The 19515-nt window shown below is 46.9% G+C and overlaps 1 protein-coding gene across 1 annotated transcript in view; it reads right to left on the reverse strand.

The window, feature by feature from the left end:
• Window positions 1–5666: 5666 nt before the first annotated feature.
• Window positions 5667–19515, reverse strand: part of LOC120638355 — a 30888-nt gene continuing 17039 nt past the window's right edge. Inside the window, exon 5 of the mRNA XM_039911960.1 lies at window positions 5667–6143. Coding sequence (XP_039767894.1) covers window positions 5948–6143 — 196 coding nt within the window. The 3' untranslated portion in view covers window positions 5667–5947. The remainder of the gene's footprint in view (window positions 6144–19515) is intronic.

The raw sequence follows: 19515 nt of genomic DNA on the forward strand, positions 1-19515 counted from the left end.
CCAGGCGGCGATACTTCTCTCCCAGACGGTGATTCTGGGCGGCCACGCCTCTCTATCGCCATCTGGTGGCACTTTGCTCCTACTGCTCCGGCTTCCTTCCTGGACCTCCAGCTCCCCTAGGTCGCCTCTGACTCCTTTCCCACAGCCTCCCCCTAGCTTGTTACTTCCTCCCTCTCCACATAGGCCAGACCACCACTCGCCATCTCTTCGAAGCATTATTAAGATGGCAACTTCGCCAAGTCGGATTCTCTGATGAAGCTCTTTTCCCCTCGGCTTCTTTGCCCTTCTGCATCCTCTACAACCTTGGATCCGTGACCTGTGGACATTCCCTATTTTCCCTACAACATTTATGTGCATATCTGTAAACTATGCATTTTGTGTCTAGAAATGCAGTGGTTGTGAGCCCAGAGGGATTAGTCAATTATACTATCATTAATAATAATTATTATGAGTAATGCCACACTTCTTTAGCACTTACAACATGCCAGGCACTGTACTAAGCATTGTGGTTGATACAAGAAAATGGTTTCGACCAGTCCTTGTCCCACGTGGAGCTCACAGTCCGCAATCCCCATTATACAGATCAGGTAAATGAGGCAAAGAGGAATTAAGTGACTTGTCAAAGAGCCACACAGCAGACAAGTGGCAGAACCAGGATTGGAACCCATTACCTTTGACTCCCAGGCCCCTTTTCTAGCCACCAAGGAGAGAATGAGGTGAAAAAATACTGGTGATTACCAAGCGAAGTACTTTGTGCAAAGTACTGTAGGATATCCTGAGGAAGTATGAATCTGAATTATCGTTACGGTGTTTAAGTACTTACTACGTGCCAAACACTGTAATAATAATAATGATAATAATGTTGGTATTTGTTAAGCACTTACTATGTGCAGAGCACGGTTCTATGTGCTGGGGTAGATACAGGGTAATCAGGTTGTCCCACATGAGGCTCACAGTCTTCATCCCCATTTTACAGATGAGGTAACTGAGGCACAGAGAAATTAAGTGACTTGCCCACAGTCACACAGCTGACAAGTGGCAGATCTGGGATTCGAACCCATGACCTCTGCCTACCAAGCCCGTGCTCTTTCTACTGAGCCACGCTGCTTCTAGGGGTAGATACAAGGTAATCAGATTATCCCACTTGGGGCTCCCAGTTTTAATCTCAATTTTACAGATGAGGCAACTGAGGCCCAAAGAAGGTGAATGACTTGCCCAAGGTCACACAGTAGACAAGTGGCAGGGATGGGATTAGAACCCACATCCTCTGACTCTCAAGCCCGTGCTCTTGCCACTGGGCCATGTTGCTGTAGGCAGGTAATGTGTGTGTCCTATTATACTCTCCCAAGAGCTTCATACAGTGCTCTGCACAGTTAGTGCTCCACCATGTCTGGCGTTGTGAGATCTGGCCCCAGAAGACAGGCCTGGATGAGTGACTGTGGAGGCGTAAGTCTCGCCACCCTGCCCTCCATCACCAGGTAGAAAAGACATCTGTGGGACACTTTGGGCTCCAGGAGAACCATTTGTCTGATAGAAAGGGAGAGTTAGCAGCATGAAAACAATCCAGTTTCGCAAACATGAGTCTCCCCCAAAACATGGATTGCCCAGCAGAGGTTAAGTTTGACAGTCGCAGCTAAGCAGACTGCTGCATCTTGCAGCTCTAATCCCTCAACTAACCCCATCTTCATATTTCCAAGTCCATTAGTTATTCTCCAGGGACTGGATGCCCAGAACTACTACAGACTGGGCAGAATTCAGGCCCTGCATTCCTGCTGAATTATGCTAGAACTGAAGTCCACATGGCTCTGCTCCTCAAAGAAGAACAGCGTGGACGTGCTAATGTTACCCTCTCCTACTCCTGACAGTAGACCCTTCCCCCATCCCCCAGAAGCCACCACTGTCAAGACCACACTGTCAGGGAAGCATCCCTTCTCTGAGGACTGAAGCTGTGCAAAATGAGCCTACAAACAGGACTGGGGGCAAAAGGAGGTTCGATCCACCTAGAAAATTAAGGAATTCGGGTCTTGTCCGTTCCACAGCCGGGTCAGACAGAACCAGTTCCCTGCATAGAGGCCCAGTCCCCGTTTCCACTACCACCCTCTGTGCTGGGAGTGGCACCCCGTCCTCTCTTTTCTCCTCTTCCAGAGATGAACTTTGAAGCATGGAAATTCAAACACAAACATATTCACCAACCACAAACAACACCTTCCCTTAGAGGTGGCGGCACAGCTCCTGACTCCATCTCTCCCCAAGGATTATTATGATGGTATTGGCTAAGCACTTAAAATGTGCCAAGCACTGTTCTAACTGCTGGGGTAAATACAAGGCAATCAGGATGTCCCACGTGGGGCTCGCAGTCTTAATCCCCATTTTACAGATGAAGTAACTGAGGCACAGAGAAGTTAAGTGGCTTGCCCAAGATCACACAGCAGGCAGTGGAAGAGCTGGGATTAAAACTCACATCCTCTGACTCCCAAACCCATGTTCTTTCCACTGAGCCACGCTGCTTCTGACACAGTCCCTGACCCTTGGGGCTCACAGTCTAAATCCCCATTTTACAGATGAGGGAACTAAGGACCAGAGAAGTAAAGCGATTTGCCCAAAGTCACTCAGCAGACCAGTGGTGAAGCTGGGATTAGAACCCATGACCTTCCTACTCCTAGGCCTGGGCTCTCCACTACACCATCCCGTTTCTTTTGGGAAATGCATTGCTGTGGACATGAAGGGGGTCCCCACTTGTGGACAGGAGTGTGCAGGGCTTCAGGTCTGCTCATTTGCTCAAGCCAAAGTCAGTTCCCTGCCCCAAGCCCCAGTTCCTGAGTCTGGAACCAGCCTTGGTGTTAACAGTGGAAGCTCCCTCCTTATTACTCTCCCCAAAGCTAACTCCATTTTTCATACACACAAGCACACACACCCCACCTTCCCTTTGAGGGGGACTGCATTACAGAGTTCCGTCTTTCAGTGGTAGGGTATATTTGGGAATTGACCTGACTGCCCAAACACAGGGGGATAAACTTCAAGAGTGGGGAGTTGTGAGGAGCCGCAACTGTAAAGTGAGCAGTAGCCAGTAGGATGCTCCCCTTGGTCATCCAGCCCCCACCTGCACCTACATACTTCCCACTCTTTTCCTGTCACGATTCTTGAGGCACGCAGTCCCTTTTCGATGGGTCGCACTTCCCTCATCTGTAAAACAGATATTCAAAACCCATTCTTCCTCCTCCTTAGACCATGAGCCCCACTGGAGGTTAGTTCAGACCTGCCCTATAGTAAATCTTTGGAAAATATCACACATTTTTCAAAGCTATCAACTTTACCATACGCTTTACCATACCTGCCTCGAGAACTTAAGGTCACTGAGGGTTGGGAACGTGTCTGCCGATTCTGTGGGATTTTCCCATATGCTCGGTCCGCTGCTCTGTACATGTTAACTGCTCACACATACCATTAATGGTGATCATTATCATTTCCGTCGTTAAGCCCAAATAGGCGATGCCATCAAGGTACAGTACTTTCTAAGGGCTTGGTACAGTGCTCTGCACACAGTAAGCGCTCAATAAATACAACCGAATGAATGAATGAACCTTGGCTTCATTGACTCTGTCCTCTCCTGCTTCTCTTAATTCTCTGGCAGTTCATTCTCAGTCTCCTTTGCAGATTCTTCCTCCACCTCCCTCAAAGGTTCAGTCTTTCTTTCCCTTCTATTCTCCATCTACACTCACTCCCTTGGAGAACTCATTCGCTCCCACAGCTTCAACTATCGCCTCTATGCGGATGACACCCAAATCTATATCTCCTCCTCTGTCCTCTTTCCCTCTCTTCAGGCTCGCATCTCCTCCTGCTTTCGGGACATCTCTACTTGGATGCTCTCTTGCCACCTCAAACTCAACATGTCCAAGACAGAACTCCTTATCTTCCCTCCCAAACCCTATCCCCTCCCGAACTTTCCCCTCACTCTAGATGGCACAACAATTCTTTTCATTTCACAAGCCCGTAACCTTGATGTCATTCATGACTCCGCCCCCTCTTTCATCCCATACATCCAATCCTTAGCTAAATCCTTTCAGTCTCACCTTCAAAACATTGCCAAGACCTGCCCTTTTCTCTCCATCCAAACTGCTACCACGTTAGTACAGCCACTCATCCTATTCTGACTGGATTACTGCATCAGCCTCCTTTCTGCCCTCCCAACCTTCTGCCTCTTCCCACTTCACTTCATACTTCACTCCGCTACCCAGATTATATTTCTACAGGTTTTAGGACATGTTACCCTCCTCCTCCAACATCTCCACTGGTTGCCCATCAACCCCCGCATCAACCAAAAACTCCTCATTCTCAGTCTTAAGGCACTCTATCACTTTGCCCTTTCCTGTTTCACCTCCCTTCTCTCCTTCTACATCCCGGCCAGCACAGTCCGCTCCTCTGGTGCTAAGCTTCTCACTGGGCCTCGATCTCACCTGTCTCGCCACCGGTCGCTGGCCCACTTCCTACCTCTGGCCTGGGACTCCCATAAAATATTTTTTTAAAAAATGCTGAGAACACTGCTTGGCACATAGCAAGCGCTTAGCGGATACCATACTTAGAATCATCATCATCATTATTATTATTATTTATAAATGAGGGGAAGTGAGGGACTAGATGGATATGTTGATGAGGCATTTCTATCGCCTAAACTGATGGCAGGAGGACATACCCTTCCCATAATTAAACAGTCCTCTTGGAGCAATGACCCCCACAGGTCATGGGACCGGATGAGATGCCCGATGGTGTTTTGATGGGGAAAAATGTGCCATAGTCTCTCACAACAATACAGAGATGCAGTCTCACCAACGGTGTTCCCTTTGGAGTGAGAGCCCAATCTTGATCATGCACCATAAAGCTTTCCGGGAGGAAAGTAAGGAGTCACCATGTGAATGTCCAGTAGTAACCAATGATTATTCTGATATTGAATCAGAATATCAGAATTCTGATCCCTTACCTTTTTTAATATTTGCCTGTCTGGTTTCTGAAATCCTCAGGGTGGAACATTCTAATCAATTCTTTTCTTTGTGTGGGGCTGTATGTTTAGTGATGTACAGCAGTGGAAGAAACTTAAAGGAGTATGTGTGAAGAAGTGTGGACCATAAGGGGACAGCAAAGTGTTGTGTTAGTGTCTTAAGGAGGGTGGGTAAAAGGGAGCAGGGATATTTACGTGGGGAAAGGGGAAAGGTGTGAAAGTGCGGTTTCAAAGCCAGTAGGTACAACAAGGACATGTGAGTTTTGCTTGCCTTCTACTTGGCCCATTATTCCAAGGTGGCTGTCCACACTGTGAAATATACCTTGCAAAGTATCAGTCTGGACCTGGGGCACATCAGGTCTCCTGGGAGCTAGGGGAGAGAAAGAGTGCAAGAGAGAAAGAAACTTCTAAGGAAGAGGGGACATCCAGTGCCATGGATCACCCTTCTACTTTCCCCGCAGAACTGACACACCTTTGGCTGGCTTAAGAGTTCCCACCCAGCTGCTTACTGGAAAGCCCTCAGGCAGGGCTGCCACCTTCACTAGCCTTTGTACAAAGAGGAGTTTTACTCATCAGCTATGAACATCTGTCTTGGTGTCTGCACAGGAGATTCATCTCTTTGAAGCATACAAAGACCCAATCCACAAACCAAAAAAGACCATCAGATGTGAGATGGGATTTTAACATCATTTAATCACTAACCAAGTGTTCTGGGGAAGAAAAGCTTACTTCTGAATAGCTGGCAGGGGTAGTGTGGGGGGATGTTTAATGGGGGAGAGGTGGCTAGGGTTTGGGTGGGGAGGAGGACAGGGCGATCAGGATTGTGTGTGGGGTGGGGGGACGGGAGGGTGGGAGGGTTGGAGGTGGAGAAGTGGACAGGGAGGTCAGAGACAACCCCAAGCTCAGAAGACATCTTGTGGCCTGGGTCTGGGGTTGTTTGGGGTTGGGATGGAGTCAGGAGTGCTTCAGGAGGGTTTCCATCAGGGTGTTGTGAGTCCAGGAAGAAGCTGGAGCTGGCTTGACTGGAGGGCTGGGGTCCTTAGAGTGGAGGCAGCAGTGCTTCAGGATGGTTTCCCTCGGGATGTTCAGCGTCCAGAATGACGTTAGAGGTGGCTTGACTGGAGGCCTTGGATCCTCAAATTTAGGGGTGCTGTTGAAACAATAGTTATTCCTTTTATTTTGGGGAAGAACGGGAAGGAGGAGAAATGGAGGTGGCTGGAGAAAAAGGGAGGTGGAGAGAGGAGAAGATACAGAAGGGGTCCCCAGCAATCCCCTCTTCCCTGCCGTTCCCTCCCCTGCATTGTCACTATGCGCCCTGCAGTGGGACTCCCACCTAGTGGCAGTGCCGCAGTGGCCTTAGACCCTCCATCTGCCCTCCTCAGGCAGGCCTCGGCTGCCACCTCCTTCCACCCCTGCCCCCCTCTCACCAGACTGCCCCTGCTTCCCCCCGCTGCAATAAGGGGCTGCAGGGGCAGTGCCCATGACTCCGATGGGAGGCACCATCGTGTGAATTCTTCTTACTCCGCTGCCCCTTCGCCTCATTTCTTCCCCAGATTTAGGAACGCCGATTCTCTCCTTGTTGCGTGTGGGGAACAAAAATCCTACCTGCAGATTTTGAAGTAGAAAAGCTAAGGCAGGAGGAAATGCACTGACAGCCATCGAGGCAACACTTGCCGGCTCCCAGGGCCACCCTGAGGATATCCCTTGAATGCCTCCCCTCCCCACCACCACCCTTGCTGGGAATTAGAAAATTTCTCCCTTCTGACCCGCGCCTACCTCTGCTTCTACCGGGGCCTACCTCATCCAGGAAAGATCCAGTCCAAAGTGGCAGCCTCCCAAAGCTGTACAGATTGAAAACTTTGAGGACAAAATACTCAGTGCGTCAGACGTTCTTAAACAAAGCATAGGAAGTGAAATTGCTTTGAAGTTGGATGGAATTTTCTCTCAAAGTTTTTAGGTAGGTCTATAGTGTTATCATCAGTTTGCGTTCATAAAGCCATTCTTCTAATCACGTTAGAAAGGGCAGAGAGATAAACCTCACTGTTTTAGGTCTTCCAATGTATGGTAGTTTTCTTTTGTTTTGCTTTTGAATCCCAAGATATCCCAGATGTCTAAGTTCAATGGAATGAGTGTTGTATAAATTTATATGTCAATTTTATATGTTATTGACTTTTAAAATGCTGGTGTGATGTGCTGCACAAATCCTTTAGTTGTTTTATATCAGTTGAGTGAAAGAAAAAGAACATTCCATTGAACACTGAGTTGGCCAACCAGGATTTAGAGAAGGACAAGGAGTTATCTCTGTCGGGCTTGTGTCAAACAGCTTAGAAATTGAAATCCTGACAAAACACTATAGAATTGTGAAAGTTATCTCCAGATAGGACCGGACAACTTCTTAACATGGAAAATGAGCCGACACGGTCCAATTGGAGCAGCTCTAACCTCTCTGAAAAAAGGAAGGCTCACAAGAGAGGTAGCCCAGATTGTCGATGAGGATGATAACCTCTTGGTCTAGAAATGCAGCCCTGAAGGGCCAACTAGGGATTTCTTGGACAACCAGACTATGTTTTTCAGGAGATTCTGCAAGGAGGGAATCGCCTCCCATTTCCCCCTGCAAAGTTTCTTTGGGGTTTCCCTCCCCGGCTCGCCGCCCACCCCTCCCCCGCACCTCAGCCCCAGCACCGCCTCCCCTGGCCCCCAGCCCAGCCTCCACCAACCACCACAAAGACCAGAGTAGCCAGATGGGATGTGATGGATCCAACAAGAGATTTGGGCATGAAGCTACTTTCACCCTACTTGCCCCTGGGTCTTGAAGACCCAAGGCAGGAGGTCATCACAAGAGAGGCTGTTTTACATGAAGCTAAGTTTTTCAGTAATTTGGCACGATGCGAAAATTCCTCCTCTTCCTCCTCCACCTCAAATGTTCATTGATCGCCCTCCAATACCTTGGAACAGAGGTTCGAGGCACAGCCTGGGATCCAGAAGAGATTCCCGATTGACTGGCATGAAGCACCTGCCTTCTTTTCCACCTCAACTCTAAAATGAAAGCGCCTTGAAGTCCTGAGGGGGTATAATTAGAAGGAGGGTTGTTTGCATGTAGCAAGTTTTACCTTGTCCTTTTGTCCCAAATATTTTATTTTCTCTCCTAATAAAAAGGTTTGGGAAGGCAAAGCCATTGGTGGCAAAATAAAGGGGAAAATTTTGCAGCAAGAAAACTTCTCCTTTTCACACTGAGTTGATCATACTTTCTCTGTCAAAGAAGACAAGGACTTTAAGGATGAGGTTGAAAAAGTAAAGAGAGAGGAAATTGGCAGTTGGGCCCTATCTCTTTCACTCCTCAAATGTTCTCATTGCAGGTCTTAGAGTCTGCATGCAGCAAATTTCTCCTTTTCGACCCCAGTTAGTGTCTTTTCAGTTCTTGAAGACCTGAGGCAGAGAAATTTGCGTGATCATTTTTACATGCAGCAAATTTCTCCTCTTTCACTTTAAATAGTCTTTTCAGGCATTGAAAACCAGAGCTAGCAAAATCAAAGCTGGAGGGGTTTTGCTCCTTGGAAATTTCTCCTTTCTCACTTTGGATAATCTTGATTCACCCTCACTTCAAAAGCCTTGAAAAGCCTGAGGTGGAGAAAAAAAATGTGAGAGAGAGTTTTCAGGACACAAATTTCTCCCTTTGCATCTCATACCTTCTCTTCTGAGGCCTTAAAGACCTTACCAAGAGAGAAATCAATGCAGGAGGTTTTGGGCGTGAAGCCCATTTCTCCTGTTCCACCTCAAGTATTCCTTATTCATTCTCAATTCAAAGGTCTGCAAGGTTGCAGGTAGACTTAGGTTCAGGAGACATTATTGTAGGAAGTTACATTTCTCCCTTTCCAGCTCATATATTGATTTTCTCTTCAGGTCTTGTAGATCTTAGGCAGACACACAGACGAGAGAGTTTTTGCGTAAAACAAATTTCTCTTCTTCCCCCTCCGATATTCTCTTTTCAAGTCTTGAAGACCTGCGGTAGAGAAGTGAAAGCAGGAGGTTGTTGGCATGAAGCAAATCTCTCCTGTTTCACCTCACATAATCTCAACTCACTCTCACCTCAAAGGCCTTGAGGCCTCAGGTGGACCAATGCCCAGGAGATGTGTCTGCATCAAGCACACTTCTCCCTTTCCAGCTCATCTATTTTCTCTTCAGGCCTTGAAGACCTTAAGGGAAAAGATGAGCAGGTGAGTTTTTGCAGGAAGCAAATGTCTTCTTTTTCAATCTCGTATAGCCTCCTGTCATGTCTTGAAGACCTTAGGTAGACAAATTCAAACAGGAAACTGTTTGCATGAAGTATGTTTCTCCTTTTCCACCTTTTATATTTTCTCTTCTAAATTCTCAATTAAAGGCCTCCAAGGTCTTAGGTGGCATAACAAATGGTAACGCTTTTTGCATGATGCCAAACCTCTCCTTTGCCAGCTCATATGCATTCTCTCTTTGCAGGCCTTGAAAACCAGAGGTAAAGAAATAAGGGGATATTTTCTGCCATGAAACAAATACTTTCCCTTGCCCATTCGATATTCCCTCCTCATTCTCAATTAAAGCACTCTAAAAGCGAAGCAGGGGGTGGGGGGAGGGCGTAATGAAAATGAGATTTGTTCAGTGAAGTAGAATTTCTCTTTTTCAACCCAAACAGTCCCTTTTCTGGCCTTGAAGACCTCAGGGTAGAGAAACATATGCAGGAGACAGTGTACATGATATAAATTCCTCCTTTTTCAAATGAAATATTCCCTCTTTGTTCTTTCTTAATAGGCCTTGAAGGCCTGAAATGGACTAATGCACAGGAGATGTATCTGCATGGAGCCAATGCCTCCTTTTCCAGGTCACATATTTTCTCTTTCGGCCTTGAGGACCTTAGATCATTTGCACGTAGCAAATTTCTCCATTTTTTAACCCCATCTATTGGTTTTTCCAAGCCCTCAGGTGGAGAAGAAGAAACGGGATTGTTTGCATGAACAACACCTGTCCTAGTTCCCCACAGATATTCTCTTTTCAGGACGTGAACACCTCAGTTTGAGAGGTGAAAGTGGGAGATGGTATGCATGAAGCAAATTTCACCTCTTAAACCTCAAAGACTCTCCTTTCAGGTCTTGAAGACCTGAGGGAGAGAAAAGAAGGTAGGAGATGGTTGTGCATGAAGCAAGGTTCTCCATCTTCACCTCCAAGATTCTCTTTAAAGGCCTAGAAGACAATAGGGAGAGAACAAAAAGTGGGAGATTGTTTGCATGAAGCAAATTTCTCCTTCTTTCCCTCAAATAGTCTATTCTGAGGCCTTGAAGGCCTTAGACACAGAAGGAAGAGCTGGACACGATTTGCATGAAGCAAATCCTCCTTTGCACCTCAGAGATTCACTATTCATTCTCCATTAAAAGGCCTTGAAGGCCTGAGGTGGAGTAATGCACAAGTAGTATCCGCATGAAGCAAACATCTCCTTTGGACCACTGGAAATAGTCTCTTTTAAGGTCGTGAAGACCTTAGGGAAACATAGAATAGCGGGAGATGGCAACCAGAAAACTCCATTTGCAACGCAAACATTTTCTTTTCAGATCTTGAAGACCCAGTGGAAAAATACAAAAGCACAGGATTGTTTGCCTGAAGCAAATTTCTCCTCTGGTCACCTCAGATATTCTCGATTCATAGGTCTTGAAGGCCTCAAGTGGAGTAATGCAAAAGAGATGTTCTCGCATAAAGCAGCCTTCTCTTTTCTCACTTCAAAACTTCCTTTTCAGGCCCTGAAGACCTGAGGTAGAGAAATTAAGGGAGATTTTTTTTCTTGAGGCAAATTTCTCCTTTCCACCACCAACATTCTCAATGCATTGCCTTCTAGAAGGCCCTGAAGGCCTCAAATAGAGTAAGGCACAGGAGACGTTTCTGCAGGAAGCAGGCTTCTCTCTCCTTTCTCACTTCCAATCTTCCTTTTCAGGCCCTCAAGACCTGAGGTAGAGAAATTAAGGGAGATTTTTTTTTTTGCATGAGGCAAATTTCTCCTTTCCACCACCAACATTCTCGATGAATTGTCTTCTAAAAGGCCTTGAAAGCCTCAAGTGCAGTGAGGCACAGGAGATGTTTCTGCTTGAAACAGACATCTTTTCTGCTTCGTATATTTTCTCTTCAGGTCTTTGAAGACCATAGGTAGAAAAATGATGAGGTGAGTTTTTCTCGGAGGCAGATTTTTCCTTCTTTAACCCTACATATAACTCTTTCCGGCCCTTAGGTAGAGAAATAAAAGCAGGAGATGGTTTGCAAGAAGAAAACATGTACCTTTGGACACAGAGAGTCTCTTTTCAGGTCTTGAAGACCTGTGGTAGAGAAACCAAAGTGGGAGGTGGCTTACAGGGAGCAAATGTCTTCTTTTCAAATTCAAAGTGTCTCTTTTCAGGCCTCGAAGAGCTTGGGAAGAGAAATCAAATAATAGGAGATTGTTTGCATGAAGCAAATTTCCTCTCTTCCACCTTAAATATTCTCTGTTCAGGTCTTTAGGGAGAGAAATGAAAGCGGGAGCTGGTTTTCTTGACACAAATTTCTCCTTTTAAGCCATAAATGTTTGTGTTCGAGGCCTTGAAAACCTTAGGTAGAGAAATAAAAGTAGGAGATTTGTTTGCATGAAGCAAATTTCTCCTTTTTAGGCCTCAAGTATTCTTTTTCCATGCCTTGGAGACCTCAGGTGGACACATGAAAGAAGAACATGATTTTCATAAGGACAATTCCTCCATTTAAGCCTCAAATATTTGTTACGGCAGCCTTGAAGGCCTCAGAGAACTAAAAGCTGGAGTTGCACAGATGAGGGCAATTTCTCCATTTACACTGCAAAAGTTCTCTTTCAGGGCCTTGAACGCCTTAGAAAAAGTAGGAAAAGCTGGAAATGGTTTGTATAAAGCAAATTTCTCCTTCACCTTAAAGAGTCTCTTCTGAGGCCTTGAAGACCTAAGACAGAGAAGGAAAGGCTAGACAAGGTTGGCATGAAGCAAATTCCTCCTTTTGCACCTCAGAGATTCTCTTTTCATTCTCAATTAAAAGGTCTTGAAGGCTGGGGTGGAGTAATGCAGAGGAAGGAGTATCCGCATGAAGTAAATTTCTCCTGGTGACCACTGGAAATACTCTCTTTTAAGGTCTTGAAGACATTAGGGAGAGAAAAAGTAGCAGGAGATGGCATCCAGAAAACTCCTTTTTCAAAAGAAACATTCTCTTTTCAGGTCTTGAAGAACTTAGGGAGAAATACGAAAGCAGAAGATTGTTTGCATGAAGCAAATTTCTCCTTTTTTTCACCTCAGATCTTCTCCATTCACAGGCCTTGAAGGCCTCAAGTGGAGTAAAACACAAGAGATATATCTGCGTGAAGTGGACTTCTCCTTTTTCACTTCACATCTTCTCTTTTCAGGCTCTGAAGACCTTAGGTAGAGAAATAAAAGATTTTTTTTTTGCATGAAGCAAATTTCTCCTTTCCACCACCATCATTCCTGATGAATTGTCTTCTAAAAGGCCAAAAGGCCTTGCAGGCTTCAAGTGGAGTAATGCACAGGAGACATTTCTGCCTGAAGCAGACTTCTCCTTTACACTTCGTATATTTTCTTTTCAGGTCTTGAAGACCTTAGGTAGAAAAATGATGAGGTGAGTTATTCTAGGAGGCAAATTTTTCTTCTTTAACTCTATTAGTCTTTCCAGCCCTTAGGAAGAGAAACCAAAACAGGAGGTGGACTGCAGGAAAAAACTTTGTATTTTTTGGACACAGATATTGTCTTTTTGGGTCTTGAAGACCTTCAGTAGAGAAACCAAAGTGGGAGATGGCTTAAATGAAGCCAATTTCTCTTTTTAAGCCCTAAATATTTTATTCTGAAGCCTTGAAGACCTCAAGGAGGGAAAGAAAAGTAGGAGATTGTTTGCCTGAAAGAAATTTCTCCTCTTCTGTCTCAAATTTTCTCTTTTCAGGTCTTTGAGATGATAAGTGAAAAAAGGAGCTTGTTTTCAAGATGCAAATTTCTCCTTTGAAGCCTAAAATACTTTCTTTGGAGCTCTTGAAAACCTTAGAGAAATCAAGCCTGGAGACTGTACACAGAAAGCTAATTTCTCCACTTTCACCGCAAATGTTCTCTTTCATGGCCTTGAACACCTCAAGAAAGGACATAAAAACTGGAGATTGTTTGCATGAGGCAAATTTCTCTTTATTCCACCTCAAATATTCTCTTTGAAGGCCTTGAAGACCTTGGCAAGATAAATCATGGCTACTGGTGGTTCACGTGAAGCAAAGAAGCAAATTTCCCCTGTTGCACCGCAAGCCCTTCTTTAAAGGCCTTGAAGTCCCTGTATAGAGAAATACAAGCTGAAGATGGTTCGTGTGAAGCCAACTTCTCTTCTTGCACATTTTACATACCCTCTAGTCACTCTCAATTCAAAGGCCTTGAAGGCCTGAGGTGGGGGAATGCATAGAAAGTGTATCACTCTCGATTCATAGGTCTTGAAGGCCTCAAGTGGAATAACGCACAGGAGATATTTCTGCGTGAAGCGGGCTTCTCCTTTCTCACTTCTAATCTTCTCTTTTCAGGCCCTGAAGACCTGAGGTAGAGAAATAAAACAAGATTTTTTGGCATGAAGCAAATTTCTCCTTTCCACCACCAAGATTCTCAATGAATTGTCTTGGAAAAGGCCTTGAAGGCCTAAGGGGAGTAACACATAGGAGATGTTTCTGCGTGAAGCAGACTTCTCCTTTTCCCCTTCATATATTTTCTCTTCAGGTCATGAAGACCTCAGATAGAAAAATGATGAGGTGAGTTTTTCTAGGAGGCAAAGCTTTCCTTATTTAATCTCATATATTAGTCTTTCCAGCCCTTATGAAGAGAAGCAAGAGCAGGAAATGGTTTGCAGGAAGAAAATTTGTACTTTTTGGACACAGATATTCTCTTTTTGGCTCCGGAAGACGTTTGGTAGAGATACCAAAGTGGTAGGAGGTGTACCTAAACCAAATTAATCTTCCTAACCCTTAAATACTTTCTTTTGTGGCCTTGAAGACCTTGGAGAAATAAAGCCTGGAGAATGTATGCAGAAAGCTAACTTCTCCACTTTCATCGCAAATGTTCTCTTTCACGGCCTTGAACACCTTAGAAAAAGACATAAAAGCTGGAGATTGTTTGCATAAAGCAAATTTCTCTTTGTACCACCTGAAATATTCTCTTTGGAGGCCTTGAAGACATTTGCAAAGCAAGATACAGTTCTGCTATTGCACCTTAAATACTTTCTTTTTAGGCCTTGAAGTCCCTGTATAGAGAAATACAAGCTGGAGATGCTTTGCGTGAAGCCAACTCCTCCTTTCACACCTCACATATCCTCTAGTCACTCTCAATTCAAAGGCCTTGAAGGCCTGAGGTGGGGGAATGAACAGGAAGTGTATTTGCATGAAGCAAATTTCTCTTTTTTCACCTAAAAAAATCTCTTTTAAGGCCTTGAACACCTTGTATGGGGACATAAGAGCTGGAGATGGTTTACAGGAAGCAAATTCATCCTTTTTCAACTCATATATTCCCTTTGATGGCCTTGAAGACCTCGGATTGAACAATAAGCAGGACAGTTTTTGCATGAAGCAAAGTTCTCCTTTTTTAATGCCATATACTATCTTCTCAGGTCTTGAAGACCTTTCATAGAGAAAGAAAGCAGGAGACTGTTTGGATCGAACAAATTTCTGCTTTTTCACCTCAAATTTTCTCTTGGGAGGCCCCGAAGGCCTTAGACAGACAAAACCTGGAGTTTGTTCACGTGAAGCAAATTGCTTCTTTTACACTGCAAATATTCTCTTTCCTGGCCTTGAAGGCCATAGCCAGAGAAATACAAGTTGGAAGTGGTTTGTATGAAGCAAATTTCTCCTTTTAACCCTCAACTATTCTCTTTTCATTCTCCGTTCAAAAGGCTTGAAGGCTTCAAGTGGAGAAACGAACTCGAGAAGTATCTATGACATGAAGAAAATTTCTCCCTTGTCACCTAAATCATTCTCTTTCTAGGCTTTGAAGACCTTCCAGTACTCAAAGGTGGATAATGGGGGGCATGAAGCCAATTGATCATTTTTCACCTGCTAGGTTACCTCTGAAGGCCTTATAACCTTAAGGTGGACAAATGAGCTGGCGGTTTTTGCAAGAAGCAAAATTGTCCTTTTCAAATGCCATATATATTCAGGCCTTGAAGACTTTTAGTTAGAAAACTGCTAGTAGGAAATGGTTTACATAAAGCCAATTTCTCCTCTTCCACTTGAAATAGTCTCTTCGGAGACCTTGAAGACCTCCGAGAAACCTAAACTGGAGATTGCATACATGAAACTAACTTTCTCTGTTTTCAGCTCAAGTACCCTCTTTTAAGGCCTCCAAGACCTTAGGTAGAGAAAGAAAAGCTGGAGATGGTTTTCAGTAAGCAATTTTCTCCTTTCTGACCTTAAATAGTCTCTTTGCTGGCCTTGAAGATCTTAGGGAGAGAAATCTAAGCTGGAGATTTTTGCATGAAGCAAATTTCCCCTTTTATACCTCAAACGTTCGCTCATTCATGCTCAGTTCAAAGGCCTTGGAGGCCTGAGGTGGAGTAATGAATAGGAGATTCATTCAATAGTATTTATTTATTGAGCGCTTACTATGAGCAGAGCCCTGTACTAGGCACTTGGAATGTACAAATTGGCAACAGATAGAGACAGTCCCTGCCCTCTGATGGGCTTACGGTCTAATCAGGGGACACAGACAGACAAGAACAATATGGGCGCCCCCCCGACTACAGTGAAGCTGCACCGCCCTCCTCCCCCACTATTAAGATGAAATGAGCAAGTCTTGAAGACCAGCAAGGGAAGGAGTGAACAGGCCCTGAAGACCTCTGAGGGAGATAGAGGGCAGGCTACGAAGACCTGCAAGAGAGGGAGTCAGCAGACCAGGAAGACCTGCAAAGGAGGGAGTGAGCAGACCCTGAAGACCAGTGAGGGAGGGAATGAGTTGGCCTTGGAGACCTGCAGGGGATGGAGTGAGGAGGCCATGAAGACCTGCAAGGGGACAGAATGAGTTGACTCTCAAGACCTGCCTGGGAGGGAGACAGCAGGGCATTTAGACTTACTAGGGAGGAAGGGAGCAAGTCATGAAGACCTGCAAGGGAGGGAGGGAGCAGGCCCTGAAGACCTGCAAGGGAGGGAGTGAGGAGGCCATGAAGAACTGCAAGGGAGGGAGTAAGGAGGCCCTGAAGAGCTGGCAAGGGAGAGAGTTATCAGGCTTATAAGATCTTTAAGGAAGGAAATCAAGAGGCCATGAAGACCTGTATGGGAGAGAGCGAGCGGGCCATGAAGATCTACAGGGAGGGAGGGGGCAGGCCCTGAAGATCTGGAAGAGAGAAAATAAACAGGCCACGAAGAGCTACAAGGGAGGGAATGAGCATGCCCCGAAGACCTGCAAGGGAGGGAAAAAACAGGCCATGAAGACCTTGCAAGGGAGGGAGTGAGCAGGCCCTGAACCTAGAAGGGAGGGAATGAGCTGGCCTTGAACACCTGCAGGGGATGGAGTGAGGAGGCCATGAAGACCTGCAACGGGATAGATTGAACTGGCCCTGAAGACGTGAAAGGGAGGGATTGAGAAGGCCATAAAGAATTACTAGAGATGGGGTGTGCAGTCCCTGACAAACTGCTAGGGAGGGAGAAGGCCCTGAAGACCTAGAAGGGAGGGAGTGAGTAGGCCATGAAGGCCTTCAGGGTAGGGAATGAGTAGGCTCTGAAGACATGTAATACAGGGAGTGAGAAGGTCCTGAAGACCTGCAAGGCAGGGAGTGAGAAGGCCATGAAGACCCAAATGGGAGGGAGTGAACCAGCCCTGAAGACCTGCAGGGGATGGAATGAGCTGGCCCTGAAGACCTGCAGGGGATGGAATGAGCTGGCCCTGAAAACCTGCTAAGAAGGGAGTGGGCAGGCCCTGACAAACTGCTAGGGAGGGAGTGAGCAGGCCTTGAAGACCTTAAAGGGGAGAGTGAGCAGGCCATGAAAAACTGCAAGGGCGCAGCACATAGTAAGCGCTTAACAAATATCAACTTTTTTATAAGGGAGGGAATAAACAGGCCATGAAGATTTGCAAGGGAGGGAGAAAGCAGGCCCTGAAACCCTGTATGGGAGGGAATGAGCAGGCCCTGAAGACCTATCTACAAGGGCGGGAGCGAGGAGGTCCTGAAGACCTGCTAGGGAGGGTAATTGCAGGCCAAGAAGATCCACAAGGGAGAGAATGGCAGGACATGAAGGCCTTCAAGGAAGGGAGTGAGCAGGTCCTGAAGAAATGTTAGGGAGGGAGTGAGCAGGCCACGAAGAGATGCAAGGAGGGAATAAACAGGCCCTGAAGACCTGCAAGGGGAGAGAATGAGCACGCTCTGAAGACTTGCAAGGGAGGGAATAAACAGGCCCTGAAGACCTGCAGGGAGGGAATAATAGGCCATGAAGACCTGCAAGGGAGTGAGTTACATGGCTCTGAAGATCTGTAAGGGAGGGAGTGAGCAGGCCCTGAAGACCTGCAAGGGGATAGAATGAACTGGCCCTGAAGACGTGAAAGGGAGGGAGTGAGCAGGCCATGAAGAACTACTAGAGATGGGGTGTGCGGGCCCTGACAAACTGCTAGGGAGGGAGGGAGCAGGCCCTGAAGACCTAGAAGGGAGGGAGGGAGCAGGGCACGAAGAACTGCAAGGGACGGAGTGAGCTGGCTATGAAGACCTACAAGGGAGGAAGTCAGCAGGGCCTGAAGACCTGCAAGAAGATAGAATGAGAAAGCTCTGAAGACCTGCAATGGAGGGAAAAGAGCTGACCCTGAAGATCTGCTAGGAAGGGAGTGAGCAGGCCTTGAAGGCCTTCAAGGAAGGGATTGAGCAGGCCCTAAAGACATGCAATGGAGGGAGTGAGAAGGTCCTGAAGACCTGCCTGGGAGGGAGACAGCAGGCCATGAAGACCTACTAGGAAGGGAGGGAGCAAGTCATGAAGACCTGCAAGGGAGAGAGTGAGGAGGCCATGAAGACCTGGCAAGGGAGAGAGTTACCAGGCTCATAGGATCATGTAAGGGAGGGAATAAACAGGACATGAAGACATGTACGGGAGAGAGTGAGCAGGCCATGAAGATCTACAGGGAGGGAGGGAGCAGGCCCTGAATACCTGCAAGGGAGGAAATAAACAGGCCACGAAGAGCTACAAGGGAGGGAATGAGCAGGCCCTGAAGACCTGCAAGGGAGGGAAAAAACAGGCCATGAAGACCTTGCAAGGGAGGTAGTGAGCAGGCCCCGAACCTAGAAGAGAGGGAATGAGCTGGCCTTGAAGACCTGCAGGGGATGGAGTGAGGAGGCCATGAAGACCTGCAAGGGGACAGAATAGAGTTGGCCCTGAAGACCAGAAAGGGAGGGAATGAGCTGACCTTGAAGACCTGCAGGGGATGGAGTGAGGAGGCCATGAAGTCCTGCAAGGGGACAGAATGAGTTGGCCCTGAAGACCAGAAAGGGGGGGAATGAGCAGGCCTTGAAGGCCTGCAAGGGAGGGAGTGGCAGACCCTGAAGGCCTTAAAGGAAGGGAGTGAGCAGGCCATTAAGACCTGCAAGGGAGAGAATAAACAGACCATGAAGACCTGCAAGGGAGGGAGTGAGCAGGTCCTGAGGACCTGAAAGGGGATAGATTGAACTGGCCCTGAAGACCTGAAAGGGAGTGAGTGAGCAGGCCATAAAGAACTACTAAAGATTGGGTGTGCAGGCCCTGACAAACTGCTAGGGAGGGAGAAGGCCCTGAAGACCTAGAAGGGAAGGAGGGAGCAGGCCATGAAGGTCTTCAAGGTAGGGAATGAGCAGGCTCTGAAGACATGTAATGGAGGGAGTGAGAAGGTCCTGAAGAACTGCAAGGGAGGGAGACAGCAGGCCATGAAGACCCGAATGGGAGGGAGTGAACCGGCCCTGAAGACCTGCAGGGGATGGAATGAGCTGGCCCTGAAAACCTGCTAGGAAGGGAATGGGCAGGCCCTGACAAACTGCTAAGGAGGGAGGGAGCAGACCATGAAGACCTGCAAGGGAGGGAATAAACAGGCCATGAAGATTTGCAAGGGAGGGAGAAAACAGGCCCTGAAGACCTACATAGGAGGGCGTTACCAGGCCCTGAAGATCTGTAAGGGAGTGAGCACGTCCTCAGGACATGAAAGGGAGGGAGTGAGCAGGCCATAAAGACCTGTACGTGGGAGAGTGCGCAGGCCCTGACAAACTGATAGGGATGGAGTTAGCAGGCCCTGAAGACCTGCAAGGGAGGGAATAAACAGGCCCTGAGACCTGCAAGGGAGGGAATGAGCAGGTCCTGAAGACCTGCAAGGGGAGAGAATGAACTGGCCCTGAAGACCTGCAAGGGGAGAGAATGAACTGGCCCTGAAGACCTGATAAGGAGGGAGTAAGCAGGTCATGAAGAACTACTAGAGATGGGGTGTGAGCCCTGACAAACTGCTAGGGAGGGAGGGAGCAGGCCCTGAAGACCTAGAAGGGAGGGAGGGAGC

The sequence above is a fragment of the Ornithorhynchus anatinus genome, chromosome 4 (assembly GCF_004115215.2).
Source record: "Ornithorhynchus anatinus isolate Pmale09 chromosome 4, mOrnAna1.pri.v4, whole genome shotgun sequence".
Taxonomy (NCBI): domain Eukaryota; kingdom Metazoa; phylum Chordata; class Mammalia; order Monotremata; family Ornithorhynchidae; genus Ornithorhynchus; species Ornithorhynchus anatinus.